This window comes from Puntigrus tetrazona, chromosome 11, assembly GCF_018831695.1.
Source record: "Puntigrus tetrazona isolate hp1 chromosome 11, ASM1883169v1, whole genome shotgun sequence".
Classification (NCBI taxonomy): Eukaryota; Metazoa; Chordata; class Actinopteri; order Cypriniformes; family Cyprinidae; genus Puntigrus; species Puntigrus tetrazona.
In genome coordinates this window covers 177,573-200,014 of record NC_056709.1, presented here as the reverse complement: position 1 = coordinate 200,014, position 22,442 = coordinate 177,573, and the positions used below count along the sequence as shown (strand labels likewise).

The 22,442-nt window shown below is 40.6% G+C and overlaps 2 protein-coding genes across 2 annotated transcripts; one reads left to right on the top strand and one right to left on the bottom strand.

Annotated features, from left to right (window-relative positions):
• Window positions 1-7,157: 7,157 nt before the first annotated feature.
• Window positions 7,158-9,109, bottom strand: LOC122353953 (fish-egg lectin-like). The gene is made up of 6 exons (XM_043251863.1): window positions 8,965-9,109; window positions 8,762-8,836; window positions 8,459-8,686; window positions 8,095-8,306; window positions 7,809-7,933; window positions 7,158-7,441 (listed from the first exon to the last, which is right to left on the bottom strand). Exons 2-6 carry the CDS (start codon window positions 8,817-8,819, stop codon window positions 7,297-7,299), a joined length of 768 nt encoding a protein of 255 aa, XP_043107798.1. The 5' UTR covers window positions 8,820-8,836; window positions 8,965-9,109; the 3' UTR covers window positions 7,158-7,296.
• A 4,054-nt stretch (window positions 9,110-13,163) lies between these two features.
• Window positions 13,164-20,456, top strand: LOC122353951 (ADP-ribosylation factor GTPase-activating protein 1-like). The gene is given in 15 exon segments (XM_043251861.1): window positions 13,164-13,374; window positions 14,137-14,201; window positions 14,296-14,405; window positions 14,478-14,649; window positions 14,793-14,893; window positions 14,965-15,054; window positions 15,196-15,307; window positions 15,379-15,415; window positions 15,418-15,434; window positions 15,674-15,706; window positions 16,451-16,480; window positions 16,725-16,781; window positions 17,214-17,273; window positions 18,396-18,472; window positions 19,229-20,456. Coding segments are annotated over 14 exon segments (1,203 nt in total). The 5' UTR covers window positions 13,164-13,374; window positions 14,137-14,141; the 3' UTR covers window positions 19,476-20,456.
• The last annotated feature ends 1,986 nt before the right edge of the window (window positions 20,457-22,442 follow it).

Here is a 22,442-nt window from a genome sequence, read left to right as displayed (position 1 = left end):
GGTGATAAGACTCCCGCGGTGAATCAACGTGGCCAGGACAGCCTCACACTTTCCAACCCCCCAAGGAGGTTTGCTCTGTCCCAACATACATTCCTTAAAAGCACGCCTTTTTCCTTTTCGCTACAATAAAGGAACTGCCAGGACACACATAAAACCACTAAACGAACAATCTAAATGCCTTCCTTTCAAACGAATAAAGGTTCATCTGTAAATAACTGCTTAATAAATGTTTCGGGATGTATGTAGGAACCGCTATATACTCTTTAAATAATCCTCTAACAGAGAGCGCTCCATAAGCGCTAGATAATGCATGTTTGATATCAAATTGAAGCTTACGATGTTTCCAATATCGTGATGAATGAATATATGTGTTTGTGCAATGCACAACAGTGTATTCCACTTATAAGCTTTTGATAGGGAACAGAAGTGCAGAATGTCAATTCTAACTGGGATAAAGTATGCACTAAACCGAGTCGAAAGCAGGTGTGGACACGCCTTTGACCTCGGGATTGACAACTGCCCAGGCACGGCCCAAAATTTGCACCTCAAAACGCAGGAACAGAGCTCTCTGAGTGGAGTTGAGAACGAGAAGAATCGGAGTCGGAGTCGAGTCGAGAAGAACTCTTCGAACCACCGGGAGGGGAATTCGGTCGCTGCAGGAATCGCCAAGGAAACAGAGAAACTTCGAACTTGGAGAAGTCAGAAGACTCAACCAGAACGACCCGATACTCGACCGGTCCGCTCCGTCACATCACTCCACGGACACTCACTGCCCTTTCCATAACCAACTCGGTTCATCCAAAGCGAACCACCAAGCTAGAGAGACTTCATTCAAACGGCCCGGGAAAGCCCGACCACGTCATCCCACGGACGAGCCTGCCCAATCAGCACGCCGGGATTTCCCCAGACACGCCGAGTGGTAAAACTACCTTTCCGTCTCTCTACTGAATTGGCGCAGACACATATAAGCGAGGCTAAACCTAACTTTGCTTTGTTGGTGCTCTTAGTGCGATCTCAGAACTAGCTAACAGACTTTGGACAGACAATTATTCATTTCCCTTCCAACCCGTGAATGTGTGTATGAATGCATGTGTGTGTGTGTTTATGTTTAGTCTTCCCAGTGTAGTCTTGTAAAATAGTAGGTACTGTTTAATAAATTGTTTCATTATTACGAATTCTTGTTTGTGTGTTATGTAACTGGAAAGTCAAACTCATGCCCAGATCCGTTGTTACCTGCTCGAGGTAAAGCGAAGAATCCAATTGATTTATTTTGCTGATCACAGAGTAAATTCATATTGGTAACATACATTTAAATTGCCCTAAAACGCTGGACGATTAGGTGATTTAAAGGTATACTTGAATTGCATACCAACGTGAATCTTTTCAGATTCAATTCCCCAAACTTGAATTGAGAGCTGATTCAAATGACAATTCATAATTATCATAATTAAAATTAGGTGTGAAAACCCTACAGAGTGAACAGTTTCTTATTAAATGCAGAGACGGTCTCTGAATCAATTCGACGTTGAATCACTAGAAGTTAAGTGTCCCCAACCAAGCAAGTCAGAGGAGACAGCGGCAAGGAAACAAAACCCCATGCATACAGAATGGAGAAAAAAAAACCTTGGGAGAAACCAGACTCAGTTGGGGTCAGTTCTCCTCTGATCGGACGCCCAGCACTTAACTTCCAGTTCAATTTTAAACACAGCTGTGTCAGATAGTGTAAATGACTTAGTGTGTGTGTGTGTGTGTGTGTGTGTGTGTGTGTGTGTGCATCAGGATCTGGTGATCTGTCCACGGGCGCATCTAGGTGTTCTGGTCTCTGATGAACATAATCTCTGGGTGCTGATCCACCATCTAGTCTGGATACAAACTGTGAAAACAGATTGAGAAAGAGACAGGACTAATATTAGCGTCTTCCACCGAACCCACCACCTGATCAAGATCCCAGTCACCCGAATACTAACCAGCACCTGCCAACTTTTAAAAGATGATGAGGTTATATACCTTAGACTCTGGTCTTCATCCCTGGAAGGAGCCTGTCCTCGACGAATCTCCTGAGAAAGGAAAGAACTTCGATTGTTTGAATTTAGGCTACACGCCGCTCCTTCACGATCGTGATTTATTTGTGAAAACGTCCATAGATTTTGTGTCTTTTGGTGAATGAGACCCAATGATCCCAAAAAACAGCAAAGAAAACTCCATTTGTTTCAGAAAAAGAAGATAAAGCTAATAGAATGGCCCACGCTATATCACCTGATTTCAATCCAATATAAAAATATATATTTACTGGGAATAATGGCAACGTGCTCCATATATTTGGACACTGACACGGTTTTCAGAATTTCAGCTCAGAATAGAGTTCAAATGAAAAAATCAAAATGAAATTGACTTCATAACATAAAATGCGTAGGAATGACAATATAACACACAGTCCCCCATTTCCAGGGGCTAAATGTAATTGGACAAAAACATGATAATAAATAAAATGCAATTTTTGTACATTTTGTTGATAATCCTGCTGGTCTTTGTTTTTGCGGATCTTTCTTGTCTTCAACGAGTGAAATGTTGCGATGTTCCACCTTTTTACCTTCAGAAACTCCAGTATGTTTCACAGAATGACGTGATTAACGGAGGACAGATTCTAGGTCACACATACGAGACTTCACTCAACACTGGAAGACGTGCTCAGACGTTCTGGTCTTGATCTTAATTGCTGGCCAAAGAATGTGTTTCCTGATCCTCCGGTTCACCAAGTAAAGTAGAGCCATTTTTCAAGCTTGACAACAAACTTATGCATGAAATCGTCTTACAGTGGAGAATAAAAATCAGATAAAGAGCGCTGTCAGATATGATGCTTAAACACGCCCGTGGCAATATTTACTATAAAGACACGTGGATCACAAGTAAGAGTCGATTCTGCACGAACACCACGATGGCATTTTAAACATCAGCCTCTGCTTTCAAACTAAATAAATCCATTTTATTCTATCTTTATGTGTTCGTGTCTTTTCATCATGAGAAAATGTGTTTCTATCAAAAAGCAAAACACATTCTGATATCATGTTCTTTCACCTGTAAATAATTATGATCAATTGAAACTGGATTCAGTAAACTGAACACACACACACACACACACACACACACACAAACGTTTATATTCATATTACAGGGTTTGATGAAAACCCTTCTCCATCACCGCTTCTCCGTTTTTGAGAGCAGTTCCAAAACTTTTCTGCTTACAGTTAAAGACATGATATTTGTTCCACCAGAACGTTTTCAGTCCGTTCCTCAATGGTTGTCTCCTCTGATAGAAGACTCACGTGTTCTTCCACAGCTTCATTATAAGTCTTTTCATATGTTATGGCAAAGGGAATAGTTAATAACAGTTTATCCAGCGCTAAGAACGCTGCAGGAGTCTTTATTTCACTCCACACCGCTGTTCTTCAGTCATCAGCTCTTAAAGCTTTCCTCCATGAAGGATGACTTCAGGGTGAGTAAAATATGGGGCACTTTTGGGCGAACTATTCCTTTAACAGTGCTATTAAATGAACACAGGGATCTGACTGTTTTATTGTCAGATGTGCCACAATATAAAGTATGTTTCTACTGACTTACCTTGTTTATTTTCAGAAATGCTCATTTGGTCGTTGTCTTAAAGGACCCTTTTCACCTTTTAACATTTGCTGATAAATTACAGACCTGGACCTCATATCTACATCTTTGTGGGTGTTAAATTGCCCATGGTTCCCCCATTATCACAGAGATGCTAAACAGATCTGCTCTCTAGTCCCTACATCAAACCTCCAAAAACATTCGACGAGGAGTAACAAACCCCGTGCCATTCACCTATGGATCCACCAGAGACGTGGTCAGGCCACACAATGGCAATACGCATCACGCACACACACAAGGACATTTTCTTTATTAAACAGTTATGAATATATCTCATATATGTTTGTGTTGTACATATGTCCCTTTTTCCTCACTATCCTAATTACAACTCTTGATTTGCTTTAGTTAGACCCTAAATGCCTGTATCCATGTCTATGAGTGTATCTCTACCTTGATATCTTCTAGAGAGTGTATCAAAACGATCCTCTCGTTATCCCTCTAATGATGATTTACCCTAAAGAATCATGAAGTGCATTATATCATTTTTCTGTGTTTTGGAATAAAGTTGCTCCAACTCTCCAGACCAGCAATAAAGATGCCAGTGGGCCATAAAAGCAAACAAAGGAACTTTCTCCCGCTCAAAATCCACACGTCCGATTGGCAATTCCGATCAAACAGTGGGTGTGTCAGGGAACTATCAAAAGTCCCTAACACCAACTATTCAATGCTCAAAATCTTCCTTCCTTTGAGACGGATACTCTACAGACTCAACTCTTGAGTCCAATCTTCTGGTAGTTACCTTCAAATAACTTTGTGATCTCGCTGAGGACTTTCCTACCTTCAAGAAGAACCAGAGGAAAACCCCAGCTCACACCTAGAGAAACCACCAAGAACTTCTGGTCGACCACATGAGGATTCTTTTGCAGCAACAAAACCAATGCAAGTAACTTTTATAATTAGTTGGATGTGTGTTTAAGTGTGAGCCCCTTTTAAGGTGAATTTTGATTCTTTGATGATTCTCACTAGGTTGTAGTTAATTGATGTGAAATACTGCCATTCTTCTCCTTCTCTCTCTCTTTCTTCCTTACTTTCCTGTATCTTATGTGTATGTGCTTTGTTAATGTTTTGTATGTCATCTAAAGCCTTGTTATTAAATCCCTTATATTCACATTTAGTTGTCTCTGGGTGCTGCTCACAATTTGAAGTCACTGAATGTTGACCCTTGCTACATGCTAAATCACTGCTAGTACTGTAGACTAGGAAAGCTATTCTTCCTTGGCCAGGAAAATAACCTTTTCTAGAATTGATAAATGATTATATTGTCTGCTCGGTGGACGAACAGATCAAATAATTGTAACATTAATTCTACTACAGTTAATTCTAAAATATAATCTAAATATTTATTATTAATTGTACCTAGCTATAATTAATTATAAATATTCCCCCTTTAGCTAATTCGTTACAAAAGTAATCTTTGTATTGCTAATAAGTGCTATTGTACTCGATGATTGATTTCAGTTTCTTTTTCTTGTTTATACTCTCTGATATTCTTCTTTCATCAATTACTCAACCTCCTGGGTCTATGTTCTGAAGTGGGTTTTATTAGTTGAATGGTTCCTCTTGCTGAGAGGATTTTCAGAGATGCTCGTTGTGGTGCTTTCCTTTCTGCAGGAAACGTTGGAGAGAACGTTGTCCGCCTTCACTTTGAAGGTGTATGTCATTGATAATGCTACAAATGCCTCACTTTTTTCTGGGACTTTTACAAACAGATGTTAAGCTCTTTCTGAAAAAGAGCCATCTTGTTAATTGCTCACAACTCTCTCCGATCGCCACCGGAGGACACTCTCGCCCGATTCAGATGTCCCCTATCACGCCGTACCCAAGACTAATCACCTGAGTCTCATTACCACACCCCTTCCTTCCTGTATAAAGCACAACTCCAGAGTCTCAGTATTCGTAAAGGTTCTTGTTCTTGCCACGGCTGACAATTCTGAGCGGTTCTCCCAGTTTCCTGTTTTTCTCGTGTATGACCCTGAACTGTTTGTTCATTTGTGTTCCATTGCCGCCTGCCCTTGGACGTTGTCTCTGGTTGTTTGCCGCCCGACTCGACCCAGGCCTGGTATTCTTTATGATTCTGAATATCTCTACTGTGTACTGAATTCTGCCCGTCTCTCCTTGTCTTTGTCAAAGAAAAATGCTGCAAATGGATCCCTGAGGCTCTGAATCCTTGTTACAGAAATACCGTATTGAGTATTTGCAGAGCAATATCCAATCTATCTTTGAAAAGGTGTTGTTTTTAATGAGCTGAACACATCACTTAAACTCAAATGGATACCTGGACACTTTTCAATCTGGTTTCCCAGTGCGTTACGATACAAAGACAGTGTTCATTAAGATAATAAATGATACTTGTTTCAATTCTGATTCTGGCGAAATATCAGTGCTGGTGCTATAGCCTTTAGTGCTGTGTTTGAGTCTGTCCGTCACAACATGCTTCTAGAGAGTCTGTAAAACTGGGTCATACTGTCTGGGATGGTGCTCAAATGGTTCAGGTCTTAGAAGGAGAGGTTATTATGTGAGTATAGGAGAGCATGACTCTAGGGGACGTCCCTGACAAGTCCCACAAGGCTCAACTCTTGCACCTCTCCTGTTTAGCCTATAGATGCTCGCACTAAGTCAGATAGGAACCATCACAGCTATCCAGATTCATCTAGCATTATGTCAAAAGACTATAGCCCATTGAGTCCCTCTGTCAATGCATGGATGAAATTAAACATTTGGATGTGTCAAAAGCTGAAGTCATTGCACTTGAAAACAAAGATGAAGTTCTCAAGGTGAAGAACATGAGTCTTCAGCTGCAGCTCATCCAGAACACTGCTGATAGAAATCTGACTAGAACCAGATAATCTGAGCGTATCACACCTGTCCTCAGGTCCTCACACTGGATTCCTGTGACATTTAGGGTTGATTTTAAAGTACTTTTCAAAAAGTATATTTTATGAAAAGCAGCTTTATATATTTTCGCGGTGGAGGATGATGACAATGGCGTCCTCTGTGCAGCAATTTGCCCTTCAGGCAAACTGATAGGGGTCAAATGACGGAGGAAGACAGGCCTTAATCTGCGTGAAACCAGTCTCTCAAAGCACTTCATCAGCACTGAGGTGAAAGCAATAGGCCTGACGTTATTAAGGCCCAGGATGAGTCCAACAGATCATTTCAGACAGGTAGGAGCGCTGGCTTTGGTCGAGGAAAGGTTAAAGATCTTAGTAAAGATCCCTGATCCCTGCTTTAACCGTGTCTTTGGGGGAGCGCTCTCTGTCCTCTCTCCCCGGACAGCACGCCATTACTTATATGTAAGTGTAAACTCGTGAAATGCTTTTCTCCAAAGTTTACTTGTCTATAGTGCAAGAAGATATCTCAATACCCTTTTATATTTTGGGTCAAACCTCTCTTTTGATATTCATTTTAAAGCCACCGTAGCTGGCATTTCTGGGGCTTAGGGTTTTTCATTGTTTCACCCAATACACAAAAGAAACACAACATTGATGAGATAGATGCTTTATTTATTCAACAAGAAAGAAGGAAAAGAAAAAAGAAAAGAATGTACAATCAAGCTCTTGGCTTTCTGTTAATAATGACTTTGATCATCATAATTAGTTTACTCTGAGAATTCTTGTTTCTCTATAAAGTACATTTACGGATGGAGCCGTCCACACACACCACCCACAGCACTCCCAGGTCGAAGCTCACATGCTTGTGGCTGCTGGGACAGACAACCATTGAGATCCAGTCCGTGCCAGACGGGTTGGCGCGAGAGACGCCAGTTCTGCAATAGAAAATGATGGTTTCATGGAGGCAGCATTTGGTTTATAAAAATAATGATAATAATAATGCTTGAGTAGTTCCTAAGTTTTTAAAGCTGGAATTTGTAATAGTTAATAAACAGAACTGAGTGCATGTTGTTGAGAAACATTGTGATCAGATCTCTCTGTTTATGTTTATGACGAATCAGAGATACCTATCCAAACCAGTCTAAGTAGTCTGAATAGAAACACTTATTATAGCTGCACCGTAGCGATTCAGGACAAGCCAAAATCATGGTTTGGAAAACGGAGTCATGGTGTACCTGCTTATAGTTAATTCTGGAAACAAAAACGCAGCCGCAGCTGTAATATCATGAGAGTTCAGCTCACCTTTGGTACAAATTCCCTTGATAGTTAACACCAAAGACGCTGCCATCAGTTGCTACTTCAATCATGGACAGAAGTCCAGGAATATTCACAAAGCCACTCCCAGAACAGGCATTATTAGACACATCCTGCACGAGACCAAAAGACAGACCTCAGGAAAGTGTTTGTTAATTCTTTCACTGTGTTTTGTCAGAGACTCAAACCCTGGCATGGTATCTACTTTATTGCTGTACTTTGAGAAGCCTGGTGTATCGAAGCAGTTCTTCAGCTCTCGTATTTAACTCATTACCCTATTGATGTAGATTTGGTCGTAGCTGTTGACGCCCCAGCAGCTGTACGGACCACAGCTGTAATACTTCAGCTTTCCACCGATCTGAGTCCAAGGAATACTGCTGGATGGCCATTTGTCGTTAGCATCCATATTTAAGCAGAATATGTCATCATTCATATTGACTCCTGCAATGATCTGATCGCCTCCAGCATCCACCTGTTTGAGAAGTCCTGACGACACAACCAACCGTTTGTGTTACAGATTTATAAACCATAAACCTTAAGATGAGATCTTCGGGACTGTAGCTAAATAGTCTTGTTGCAATTGTTAATCTTAAAAATGAAAACATGTCAAACTTTTTTTGCCCTCTGTAACTCTTCACCTGGAAACTGAATAAACCTGCCACTCTGAAGCTTGAAGATGTTGTTTGCTGCATCCACCCCGAGCTGACCAGCAGGACCAACACTGAAATGCTTCAGAGACATGTTGATCTTTGAGAAGACGTTATCTTCCAGGATGAACACCTCGTTATAAATGTTCACTCCGCTGACTAAACCAGACCCAGCGTCTATCTGCTTCAGGTTACCGCTCATCACGGTACAGTCTAAAGCTGTGAAAACAAGGTGCTAAATAATCAGTGACTGCAAATACAGAGTGTTTTCATTAAGAAAAAAGACTTGTTTACCCAGAGTAGGAAGTAACTGGCAGCTGAAGAGAAGCAGGACGCTCTGATAAACCTTCATTTCTCCAAATCACAGACCTGTTCGGAACCAGAATTCATTCATATACTTGCAATAAAGTAATCAAATAGAATTACGAATTACCCCTAGATCTCATTTTTGTGAATGAAAAAAAATGGCAGAGTGACGATAATGAAGTGAAGACAACCTTCTCTTGTCAGATGAGGATTCGGTGTGGATGGTCCTTCATTCGGTGTGTGTTAGTGCTGTTCAGTGAAAGCTTATATAGCCAAAATACTGCTGAGAAATGTACAGATCTTATGGAATGAGGATCTGTCTGAATAGTAACTCTTATCTGTTCGGTTTTCATCAGAACTAAAAATAAATAATATTATTCTCCTACACATCCTCATTCCACAGGAAATGCACCTTAAAAACTTAACATTACCCCACCTTCATTTTTTAAACATTTCTATGCACTGTTAAGATGTGAGACATTTCTATGGATTCACAATTTTTTTCTGGAAAAACAGGTTTCTATAGTTGATCCATACAACTGTTTACTGAAGACTTTTTCTACAATATTCTATCAATTTGTTTCTTAAACTATTTGTCGCCAATCCATTTTATGATTGTGACATTTCATTCTCCAATAACTGTTGAACTTTTTATAACTGTATAACTGTTCACTTTGTTAGTGAAATATTATTTTTACGATTGTTATGTTCCATAAGATGAAATGCACCAGCATGAAAAGCAAAGATGCACGGATCTGTGGACGTAGAAGAATGTTCTTCTGACGATAAATAGACTGATGTTTGTTTGGTGATCAACGAGAAAAGATGATCAGTCAATCGCTTTCATTTATAGAAACCTTTCTCAAAGAGAATAGAGTGATAGTGATATATAATGATGAGATAAAGAACCAAAACCCCATCCATACAGAATAAAGAAAGAAAACCATTGGGAGAAACCAGACTCAGCTGGGGTCAGTTCTCCTCTGACCGGACGTCCAGAACTTCACTTCCAGTTCAATGTTAAACGCAGCTCTGTCAGACTGTGTAAAGGACTTATTGAGTTTCAAATGTTATTTGAAAAGTTTTACCAGAAAAAACAAAATAATATTATCTTACACATCCCCATTCCATAAAGACTGGAATTCCCCAGTAGTGTAATGAGGAAACACATCTTACCATCATCAGTATTGAAGATTACACACAAGTCTGCGTCTCAAAGGAGACTCTACACTGACCGTGGCGTCACGCCATCACTTCAATCAATCAATCAATCATTTTTATTTATATAGCGCTTTTAACAACACAGGTTGCATCAAAGCACTGTACAGTATAAAGTAGAAGAGTACACTGACAGGGATGTATAATGAAGAGAGTGAACAGTTTCTTATTAAATGCAGAGACGGTCTCTGGAATCAATTCGACGTTGAATCACTAGAAGTTAAGTGTCCCCAACCAAGCAAGTCAGAGGAGACAGCGGCAAGGAAACAAAACCCCATGCATACAGAATGGAGAAAAAAAAACCTTGGGAGAAACCAGACTCAGTTGGGGTCAGTTCTCCTCTGACCGGACGCCCAGCACTTAACTTCCAGTTCAATTTTAAACACAGCTGTGTCAGATAGTGTAAATGACTTAGTGTGTGTGTGTGTGTGTGTGTGTGTGTGTGTGTGTGTGTGTGTGTGCATCAGGATCTGGTGATCTGTCCACGGATTCATCTAGATGTTCTGGTCTCTGATGAACATAATCTCTGAGTGCTGATCCACCATCTAGTCTGGATACAAACTGTGAAAACAGATTGAGAAAGAGACAGACTAATATTAGTGTAGATGCCATTCTTTTAATCACAAGTACTCACTCATGAATCACTTCGTCTTCCACCGAACCCACCACCTGATCAAGATCCCAGTCACCCGAATACTAACCAGCACCTGCCACCCTTTAAAAGACGAGGAGGTTATATACCTTAGACTCTGGTCTTCATCCCTGGAAGGAGCCTGTCCTCGACGTCGAATCTCCTGAGAAAGGAAAGAACTTCGATTGTTTGAATTTAGGGCTACACGCCGCTCCTTACGATCGTGATTTATTTGTGAAAACGTCCATAGATTTTGTGTCTTTTGGTGAATGAGACCCAATGATCCCAAAAAACAGCAAAGAAAACTCCATTTGTTTCAGAAAAAGAAGATAAAGCTAATAGAATGGCCCACGCTATATCACCTGATTTCAATCCAATATAAAAATATATATTTACTGGGAATAATGGCAACGTGCTCCATATATTTGGACACTGACACGGTTTTCAGAATTTCAGCTCAGAATAGAGTTCAAATGAAAAAATCAAAATGAAATTGACTTCATAACATAAAATGCGTAGGAATGACAATATAACACACAGTCCCCCATTTCCAGGGGCTAAATGTAATTGGACAAAAAACATGATAATAAATAAAATGCAATTTTTGTACATTTTGTTGATAATCCTGCTGGTCTTTGTTTTTGCGGATCTTTCTTGTCTTCAACGAGTGAAATGTTGCGATGTTCCACCTTTTTTACCTTCAGAAACTCCAGTATGTTTCACAGAATGACGTGATTAACGGAGGACAGATTCTAGGTCACACATACGAGACTTCACTCAACACTGGAAGACGTGCTCAGACGTTCTGGTCTTGATCTTAATTGCTGGCCAAAGAATGTGTTTCCTGATCCTCCGGTTCACCAAGTAAAGTAGAGCCATTTTTCAAGCTTGACAACAAACTTATGCATGAAATCGTCTTACAGTGGAGAATAAAAATCAGATAAAGAGCGCTGTCAGATATGATGCTTAAACACGCCCGTGGCAATATTTACTATAAAGACACGTGGATCACAAGTAAAGTCGATTCTGCACGAACACCACGATGGCATTTTAAACATCAGCCTCTGCTTTCAAACTAAATAAATCCATTTTATTCTATCTTTATGTGTTCGTGTCTTTTCATCATGAGAAAATGTGTTTCTATCAAAAAGCAAAACACATTCTGATATCATGTTCTTTCACCTGTAAATAATTATGATCAATTGAAACTAGATTCAGTAAACTGAACACACACACACACACACACACACACACGTTTATATTCATATTACAGGGTTTGATGAGAACCCTTCTCCATCACTGTTTCCTCCGTTTTTGAGAGCAGTTCCAAAACTTTTCTGCTTACAGTTAAAGACATGATATTTGTTCCACCAGAACGTTTTCAGTCCGTTCCTCAATGGTTGTCTCCTCTGATAGAAGACTCACGTGTTCTTCCACAGATATAATAAAAGATTCATTTATTTGAAAAATTTTGCGTCATAATATGCATCTCTATCCATTTGTTGTCCCTTTTACTTACTTAAAGCGACAGTGTGCCTAAAAAAAGTGTTTGTAACCAGTAGAGGTCATTATTGATCTGTCTCCTATCTACACACAAGACATGGTATAATATAGAAGAACTGACTTCATGATTTACATTTATAAATGAATGCTTTAATCTCGAGCATGAAATCATAAAATAAATCTAAACAAGACTTTGTCTAGTTTTAGTATTTGCATGTTTTTGTCTACTGTACTTTACTTTTCTTTATTTCCTTAAAATAAGCTGTTTTGCTATGGTTTTCTTCTTAGGATCTTATTAATTTCTTGGATTTTCTTACAGTTATAGCTGCATATAGATATAAGAGGGGTCCAGTGCTGCTTCTGGAGGCCCAACGTCCTGAAGAGTTTAACTATCTATAAAATCTTTACACCCTTAATATCTATATATAATAATAATATTTAATAGTCGTGCTGAACAGCTCAGTCTCAGACTGGGAAGCAGTACTACTGAGGATTTCTGAGGATTTCTGGATGTAATTTTATAATTATAGGATTTTAATTCATTAATAATTAGTTTATTGGAATCATTCTGGGAATGCGTTAATAAACAAAAAACTGTGTATGAAGTTTGTCTAATGTTTCTTGAACTTCTATATTTCAGAAAACAAGACAAAGTCTTGTTTAGATTTATTTTATGATTTTATGCTCGAGATTAAAGCATTCATTTATAAATGTAAATCATGAAGTCAGTTCTTCTATATTATAGCATGTCTTGTGTGTAGATAGGAGACAGATCAATAATGACCTCTACTGGTTACAGCACTAAAACGTTTTACTGCACTTTTTGGCGCTTTAAGTGAGTCAAAGGGACAACAAATGGATGCATATGATGACGCAAAATTTTTCAAATAAATATCTCTTATGGTTGTTTTACCTGTGGGGTGTGTCTCGTGAGGTCTCGCGATCTTCTGATTGGCTGCTCCGCGTCTCTTCCGGCTTGCGTCACGACGCATGACGTACGCCGGTGACGCAGGCGTGACGCAGCGCGGATGTCCCCAGAATGCCGCTGTCTGCCAGCGCAGCACCGATCGATGGTCAGGCCGGTGTTTCAACGCGTTAAACGGTAGAGATCAGCCGGTGGTCGAAACGCTTGGTCTCGGTGGAAATCGTTTGAAGTGACTGTTGATGAGTGAATGAGATCCGCGTGAAGAGAGACCATCATCATCATCATCATCCTCCTCCTCCTCAGAGCCGAAGACAAACCCAGCAGGTAAAGACAGACGCGTCGGATCTTCATCACGATCATATCACACGAATCTGATCGAGTTATTAAGAACACATCAGAGATCTGAGCCTTATTTCATCTACAGACTGATCTCATTCTGTCAGGAGAGGACCTCTGAAACACATTTTGGGCTCAAAATGGCAGATTAGTTTACATCTAGCACACTTTTTGAATAATTTGATATTATTATTATTATTATTATTATTATTATTATTATAGCATGACAGAGAGAATTTCGCAGTATTATAAAAACTCTGTTCAGGAGTGATGTCAGCTTGAGTTTTCTTAGTTTTTGTTTCTCAAACTCTTCACAGATGCTGTGATTTGATTAGTTTTTTTAAAATAGATAGAAGTTATTGTAAACAATCAAGATTTGAAGACACATCTTAACATTACTCTCAGACTAATACTTTCACTTCTACAGTCATAAACAGGCAACAGTTTTTCAACGGCAAGATTTTTAATTTTTTTTTTGTAAAGAAGTCTCTTCTGCTCACCAATCTTTTTAATCTAAAGTACAGTAAAATGTTAAAATAGGTTAGTTATTTAAAATAATGTTTTCTGTTTAGATATCTTTCATTAAAAATGCATTTACCTAAAACGGTAATCTTTTGTGACATTATAAATGTCTTTTTCACTCAACTGTGTTGAAAAAGATTTGAATAATATTGGATCAAACCAATGCAGGCTTTATTGAGAGACTTGTTTAACCGTGTGCACCTGAAAGATCATAAGAGTGTGTTTCAGGAGCGATGGCGAGTCCCAGAACCAGACGAGTGCTGAAGGAGGTCCGGTCCGACGACGAGAACAATGTGAGTCTCTCTCTCTCTCTCTCTCTCTCTCTCTCTCTCTGTCTCAGGAGGTGTGTGTTCAGCGTGTGTGTGTGTGTGTGTGTGTGTGTGTCAGGTGTGCTTCGAGTGCGGAGCGTTTAATCCTCAGTGGGTCAGTGTGACGTACGGGATCTGGATCTGTCTGGAGTGTTCGGGCAAACACAGGGGCCTCGGGGTCCATCTCAGGTCAGCTCCGTTCTGATTTAGAGGAATCTGAAGTGTGTCTGATGATCATAAACTCTGTTTATCTCCTCGTAGCTTTGTGCGGTCTGTGTCGATGGACAAGTGGAAGGACCTGGAGCTGGAGAAGATGAAGGTCGGAGGAAACAGGAAGTTCCGTATGTTCCTGGAGCTGCAGGACGACTACGACCCCAGCTGGAGCCTGCAGGAGAAATACAACAGCAAAGCCGCTGCGCTCTTCAGAGACAAGGTCCCTTCAACACTTTCTTCATTTTAAACCATTATATATCTTATACGAGCTATTGCCATATCACATAAAGAAACAGAAAGCTAGAGGTCTTCTCAACAACCTGTCTGTTGAGTGTCTGAAGTGTGTGTGTATCCGTGCTGAAGGTGGTGACTCAGGCCGAAGGGAAGGAGTGGACGATGGAGAACTCTCCCGCCAGGAACTGGACTCCTCCGCAGGCCAAGAGCGGCCTGAGTGCTGCGCACCGGTACTGCCCCGAGACGGACTCTCTGTGAGCGGCGCCGGTGCTGACGGCTAACAGAGCGTCTGTCGTTTCAGGTCCAGTGCCGCTGCGGGTCAGAACCACACGCACTCCTCGGACAAGGCCTTCGAGGACTGGCTGAGCGACGACGTCAACTCCTACCAGAAGTGAGCTTGTGCTTCACTCGTTTCTATTAAACGCTAATATACGCATCGCATGGAAACTGACCCTGAATCTTGACAAGACACCCGTGTGTCACGTTCAGGACACTAAGAGAAGACGTGCTTTAAAAGGGTTCTGTGTTTCAGCGCCGGAGCGACCGGGGCGCAGGAGAATAGATATGTGGGGTTTGGAAACACTCCCAACCCGCCCAAGAAAGATGAGGACTTTGTGAACAACGCCATGTCCTCCATCTACTCGGTAACACCGCGGCAGCTTTCATTCAATCACGCTCTGTCCCTCACTCGTCCTGAACCTCGTCTGTGTTTCAGGGCTGGAGCAGCTTCACCGTGGGAGCCAGTAAGTTTGCTTGATCGCTAAAGACAGTGTAAGTACATTACACACACACACACACACACACACACACACACACACAGACACACACACACACACAGACCCTAAGAAGCTGATGTTAATGTGTGCTGAACTCGTACTTTAATTGTGGTGAAGTGAGTGTGTGTGAGAGTCTGTGTGTGTGTGTGTGTGTGTGTGTGTGTGTGTCAGCTGCTGTGTAATCACTAATGAGGTTGTGATTATAAAGACACTTTCATCTTCTGTCCTTCACAGACCACTAAACTGGCCAACCAAGCGACTCTGAAGGTACGTCTCCTCATGAAGACTCGAGTCTGCTTAATATCTCTTATATCTCTTATCTGAATCTTATTGTAAAAGAAAAACAAAAAAGAGTGATCGTTGTAAGATGCTGAAGAGCTGGTGTTTAAGAACAAAACTATCACAATCTGAATGAAGAGTGGCGTGAGAAACACAGACCGTGGTAAAGGAGTAGTTCACTCAGAAATGAGATGTTCACTCTGATCACACAAGATCATCAAAGGATGCTCTGTCTTCAGTGAATGGGTGCCGTCAGAATGAGACTGGAGACGGTTTTAGCCAGAGGCCACAGTTTGAAGTGTTTTTATCAGCTGTTCAGACTCTCGTTCTGACGGCACCCATTCACATCTGCTGAGACGCTGAAGCAGAGACGCATTTCTATAAACATGATGAATCACTTAACTTCTAGTGATTTGACGTCGAATTGATTCCAGAGACCGTCTCTGCATTTAATAAGAAACTGTTCACTCTCTTCATTATACATCCCTGTCAGTGTACTCTTCTACTTTATACTGTACAGTGCTTTGATGAAACCTGTGTTGTTAAAAGCGCTATAGAAATAAAAATGATTGATTGATTGAAGAAACAAACTCATGCTCAGATGAATGAGGAGGAGCACATTCTAAGCAGGTTTTCATTTTTGTGTGAACTATTCCCTGAAGTGCAGCAGACTCTGTGTCTGTAGTTTATACACGCTGCTTTATTCTGTCTCTGCTGCTGCTCTGGATGAAGTTACGGGGCTATAAACCACCGCCAGAGCCGGTAACACTCCCCGCATGCTGCATGCTCGTGTGTGTGTGTGTGTGTGTGTGTGTGTGTGCAGGTGCTGCTCGTTTTCACCATGCACATCATAACTTGACTTGGCTCCTCAAACGCAGTCTGCGTGACCGTCACGTGTCAGATCATGCCTCCTCAGTGCCGATGGTCTCGTGATTTCATCAGCTGTGTGTGTGTGTGTGTGTGATGGAGATTATGGTGTGTGTGTTGACCCGTGTGTTTCTCTCAGGCCACCGAGCTGGGACAGACGCTGAATGACAGTGTGATCAAGCCCACACAGGAGAAGGTAACTAGCACGCTTCTTACTAGTCTAGTTAAGAGCGAGTGTGTTTCTGAGAAGTCAGGGACAGGTTGTCCTCAAGCCCGAGTACCTTTAGATTATCAAACTGATTTTGTGTGCAAGTAAACGCGTGCAGGTTAGCGCTCAGAAGGTAAGATTTTTATGTTTTTGAAAAAAGTCTCTTTTGACCAGGACTGTATTTAGTTGATTAAAAATACAGCGAAAATTGTGAAATGTTACTAGAATATAAAAGCTCTGTTTTCTCTGTGAATGTTAAAGTGTGATTAATTTCTGTGAAGCGCAGCTGAGTTTTCAGCGTCTTCAGTGTCACACGACGCTGTTTTGTAGTTTTTTTGTTGGCTGATCTTCAGCAGTGTGTGAGCTCCGTCCAGAAGTCCTCATCAAGCTAGTTTCTTTCTAACGCTGCTCTGACTGTAGGTGAAGGAGGGAAAGTTGTTTGATGAAATGGCCGTGGGCATCAGCGGTCTGGCCACCAAGGTACGAGGCGGCTCGCGCTCGTCTGACGTGATCAGACGGAAACCTCTGCTCTTTCTCTCTCTCAACTCACTTTTCTTTCTCTTTTTGTGCTGCCGCTGTGATTACGGTGGTGAGTACGATGATTTAGATGTAATGAAGACTCTGGAAATCGGGCAGTAATTACGGACGCCTGTATTAAAGACCCCATGACAGTCCAGAGTACAGCTCTCTGTGCTTCTAGCTCGTAAACACTTCTCTCATCTGTACCGTATCTCTCTGGAAGAACTGACTGAAGTATGGATGACTCTAATTATCTTTGTGTCTCAGGCTCTGAAGAATGAGCCCCAAACATGTTTAATAGAAAAGAAGAGAACTGTTTCATGGGGTCTTTAAAAATGAACTCCTCTCATGTTTACTGTAATACTGTTTAACAAAATAACCAGAAGGCCCTTTCACGCGTTGAACAAAGTGAGTCTGATGTGGCAAAATGAGTCAATTTAAAGCTGTTTTTGAAAATTATATATGACCAAAAAAAAAAAAAAAAAAGACTGAAAGCGATAGAGTTCATAAAATTGATTTAAAAATTCTAGTTAAAGGAATACTCCACTATTTTTGAAAACGGGCTAATTTTCCAACTTTTACATTTAGTTTATGTTGAGTTTTACCGTTTTTGAATCCATTGAGCCGATCTCCCGGACTGGCTTTCAGCTGTAGCTTAGCATAGATCATTGAGTCTGATTAGACCGTTAGCATCTCGCTCAGAAATGACACAACACTTGATATTTTTCCCAGCTGGGGACTGTTTTCAGGCGCTGTGTAATATCAGAAAATCACACTTTTCCAACAGTCTTGATACATAACTATAGAAGAATCAGGTTTTAAGTAGGAAAGATATAGAAACTCGTGAGCGTGATGATAACGGTCTAATCAGATTCAATGATCTATGCTAAGCTAAAAGTGCTATCTCCAGACCCAGAGATCGGCTGAATGGACTGAAGAACGGTAAAACTGTTTAACTGTAGGGGAGCTGGAAGATGAGCCTATATTCAAAAGAAGTGTCCTGAAGAGATCCCAGCGCAGCGATGATGAAGGGGTCTGCTTCGGCGTGGAGCTGGTCCTGATGAGTGCTCTGTGTTCGTTCAGGTTCAGGGAGCAGGAGCTAAAGGCTGGAAGGACATGACCTCGTTCTTCGGTGGGAAACAGGAGGCTGCTGATGATGGGTAATTACAGACTGACTCAGAAACACTAAGCGAAGAGAATTCTGTACAAATACATTTTCAGCGGTTCGTGAGTTTCAAACATTACATTTATAATAAAAGGAGAATGCAGCATGCTAAACAATATCTGACTGTCAACATCCTGGTTCTGTTCACACGTGATGAGCGTTCATCAGGGATCACTGTAGAATCTAGATTTACAACCTAAATGATTTCTAATATAAAATTAAACCTTTTTCTACCGTAATCATGTTTATTATAATCTATAGTGGCAGGCTTTACATTCAGCAGATCGTTTTAATGCAGAAAAAAAGTAGTTCTTTGCATATGCTGTTCTTCTGCACTTTCTGTTCAACCGAAATGATAATCAGAAATGTTTCTTGAGCAGTAAATCATTATATGAGACTGATTTCTGAAGGGTCATGTGACACTGGAGTAATGCACAGCTCAATATTCAGCATCATCACAGAAATAAATGACCGTTTTAAATTGTAGTAATGTTTTAAAATATCACTATACTTACTGTAAATAAATTCAGCATATAATGCATGTGTAGTAATGTATGTAAATGTATAATGTAGGTATATAGTGTATTTTTAAGTCAAGAATCATTTACCATCCAGGCAGGGTTTTTTTTTTTATTATTATTATTTCTCTGTAATGATTTCAGGTCCTTAGATTTCTGAAAGTATTTCCTGCACTCGTCCAATCAAAAGACAAAGAAAAGAGACGTTGTTTGTTGTGCTGTTTTGGTTTCAGTTCTGCTTACGAGGAAGGATATCAGAACCAGGGGCCCAAGCGGGACTTCTGGGAAACCTTCGGTAGTAACACGGCTCTCAGCAGCAACTCTGTAGAGCGAGGCTCAGAAGATCAGTCCAACAACAAGAATAGTGCTGCAGACAGCTGGGAGACCTGGGACAACGACTGGGAGAAGGCTGGAGACGGCAAGGACAGGAAGAGCCCGTCGAAGCCGGCCGAGGACTCTTGGGACAACAGCGGCTGGTAGAGGCTTCGAGCGTCTGCTTTCGTCGGACGTGGCCCTCCTTTCGTCTGTCCTTTTCCTTTCTGTTGAGAATGAGTCGATAAAGATCTTTCAGACGTCTGTGTCCATGACGGAGGCGTTTAATATTACAGTATAATGTTTGATATTGACACCAGCAGAGATCTGCATGTCATCTGCTGTTTGTGGTCCGTAGATCAAAAACCAGATCGCAGTGGCTTTCCTGCGTCATGACAGACTCCTGTTTGTTCATGGCTTTTTATTTTATATGTATGTGTTCATTATGTGTGTGTGTGTGTGTGTGTGTGTATACGATGAGCTGTCAAACAGATTCCTATTCAGAGAAAAAATCATTTTTATCAGCAGAGTTGTTCGTGCTTCCTGTTCTCAATATAATCAGAACGACCAAACCCATGTAGGAGCATGACGCGTGCTTCATCATCCATCACCTCATGGCCTTTTTGGACATCGCTAATGTTCTTTTTCTTTTGTAGTCATGTTTTGTTTGTTTCTTCGTTCTCTAATAACTGCTTTACGTTGTTCATGTTGTCATTCCAGATGTGAAATGTGCTGTGCTTGTGCTCTTGGATTACATGAAAGAACAAAATATCTCAGAGTTCATGGTAAACACAAGACTTGGACATCAAACATCATTATTTATTCATGTCTCTCATTTATTTGGTCTTTTATTTGTGATTTCGGCTAAACGGGATGTTTCTCCTTACCTCAGTAATATGGTGGTTGTTTTCTGTATTCTTGTCGTTCACCCCGAATCCCTTTATGATGTTGAGTATTGCTGTTCTCCACACATCACGTGTTCATGAGTTGATGGACATCTGCTGCTCTGTGGATGTACCCGACTAGCACATCTCTGCTATGTATGTTTGAATAGTGACAACGCCTGCTGTGTCTGAGGAACATGGGTGAGATACACTATATTCTGTTAGTTAAATAGTATAGCTAATAAAGCTTAAGACACCACCTGAACTTTGTCTCCTGTGTAACTCGAACCTGAGAAAGTCACGACATGAAAGCGAAAATGGCAGATGTGATGTGATGTGATGGTTGGGCGTGATATTCATCTGAGAGTGCATCTTTAGGAATCAGGAGTCTCTTCACTGAAACACTTGGACCACAAACAAAGGCTCTGGCTGTGATCTGATGAAGAGAAATGTCTGAGTCACATGAAGTCCCTCGAGGCTCGGTCTCCTGTTCTCCATAAACACAGCCTCGCTGCTGCAGGGTCATAAAGGCACATGGGATTTCTGTCAGGAGGGGAGTTTAGCTGCTTGTCCGTTTTGATGCTGATAATACATTTTGAGACAATGTGACGTTCTTTCTACTCTTTTGGCTCTGAATTGTGTTTCTGTGGCACCATCAATGGCTGTGAAGTGCCTAAATGAGTCTGGTGCTCAGGTGCACAATCTTGTAGAATGTCACATTATCTTGAAATTACCGTAATTATGACATGGTGTGAACAAAGCCTGAACCTATGCGGGTGATCCAGAAAGTAGCAACAGGCCTGGTCCTCAATTAGCCAGCATGGGCAAAACCACACCGAGTCCTCAACACACCGACTACATCCTGCACCTCTCTGGTAGAGCTGTACTCAAACTTCTGAGAAGATCAATCTTCATCTGAGGCACTTAATATTACAACCCTAATTAAAGAAAATCACTTGTTTTGACTTCAGAAAGGGCTCAACTTGCTCTTAGTGAGAGCAGGACATGGGTGATGATGGAAATACATCGGTCTGGTGTCTCTTCAGCTCTTGATGATTCAGTCCTCTTGTTTTTTCATTATTTGAAGAGCAGTGGGGGAAAAAAAACATTTGTGTCCCACGTTTAGAATGATATGAAACTGAATGATGATAGATTCTAACATTTTTTAACAAACCATTACTCTAAGATTATTTATTATTTTACCCAAACATTTTTGGGAGCCAATGCTATATGATCTAAAATATTAGCTTGAAGTCCCCAAAAATGTTCATTTAACTTGAACAACATATTTGCATAGTTCATAGTTTTTTGATGTTGATTGACGTTAACATGACATGGAGGGAAACAAAAAAAATATATGTATTTTTCATTAGTGTTTCATTTGGATTGTTTTTATTGTTTTATTAGCTTTATGATCTTATAAAAGTTACCCAAAAGGTTACCCAGTTCGGGAATCCTTGCATTATATGTCCAGAAATATGTAATGTTTATGATTTAGGTGCTGTAACTACTGTGATACAGTATCAGTTTAGAGATGCTTAAGTGTTATTGCTCATGATCTTTATACACACATTTGAAGTTCTGATGTTCTGTGTTTTATGACTAGTGTGTGCTGCTTGAAATCCTGAATAGAAATGTAATATTACAGTCAGAAGTGGATGATTCTCTGCGGGGTCGTGAGTCCAGCACAGGGCTTATGAACAAACCTAGATATTATACTCATTCGTTTCCATGACGACAGAGAGATGCTAAAGCTGTAACCATAACAACGGCTTACAGTCCAAAAGACTATAAAAACATGTACAAGACCATGAAAGATCCAGAGGTGACAGGAGAGAAGGATAAGTTCATTCATGATGGATGTTTGTGATTAAACAGGTGCAGTTAATGCTGTCTCTTCTTCTTCTTCTTCTTCTTCTTTCCCTGACAGACTCTGTCTGCATTATATAACACTTGATGATTTAAGTGCACTTTATACAGTGGAAATATTTTCATGATTGACATGATAGCCGAGTCCATCGGATAAGTAGTGCTGTCTTAGTGAACATTTGTATTTTTATATTTAATTCTGTTCAAGATACACTACATTCATCCTCCACATGCCATGTTTTTTTCATCTCAGCAGCATTTTGTAGCGTTTCAGCAGTTCATGAGTATCTGAGGTAAGTTAGGGCTGAAATCCGCAGCACTTCTACAGCCAAGTTACTCTACCCACCTGTCTGAAGTTAACCAGTCACCGCTAACCAAAACT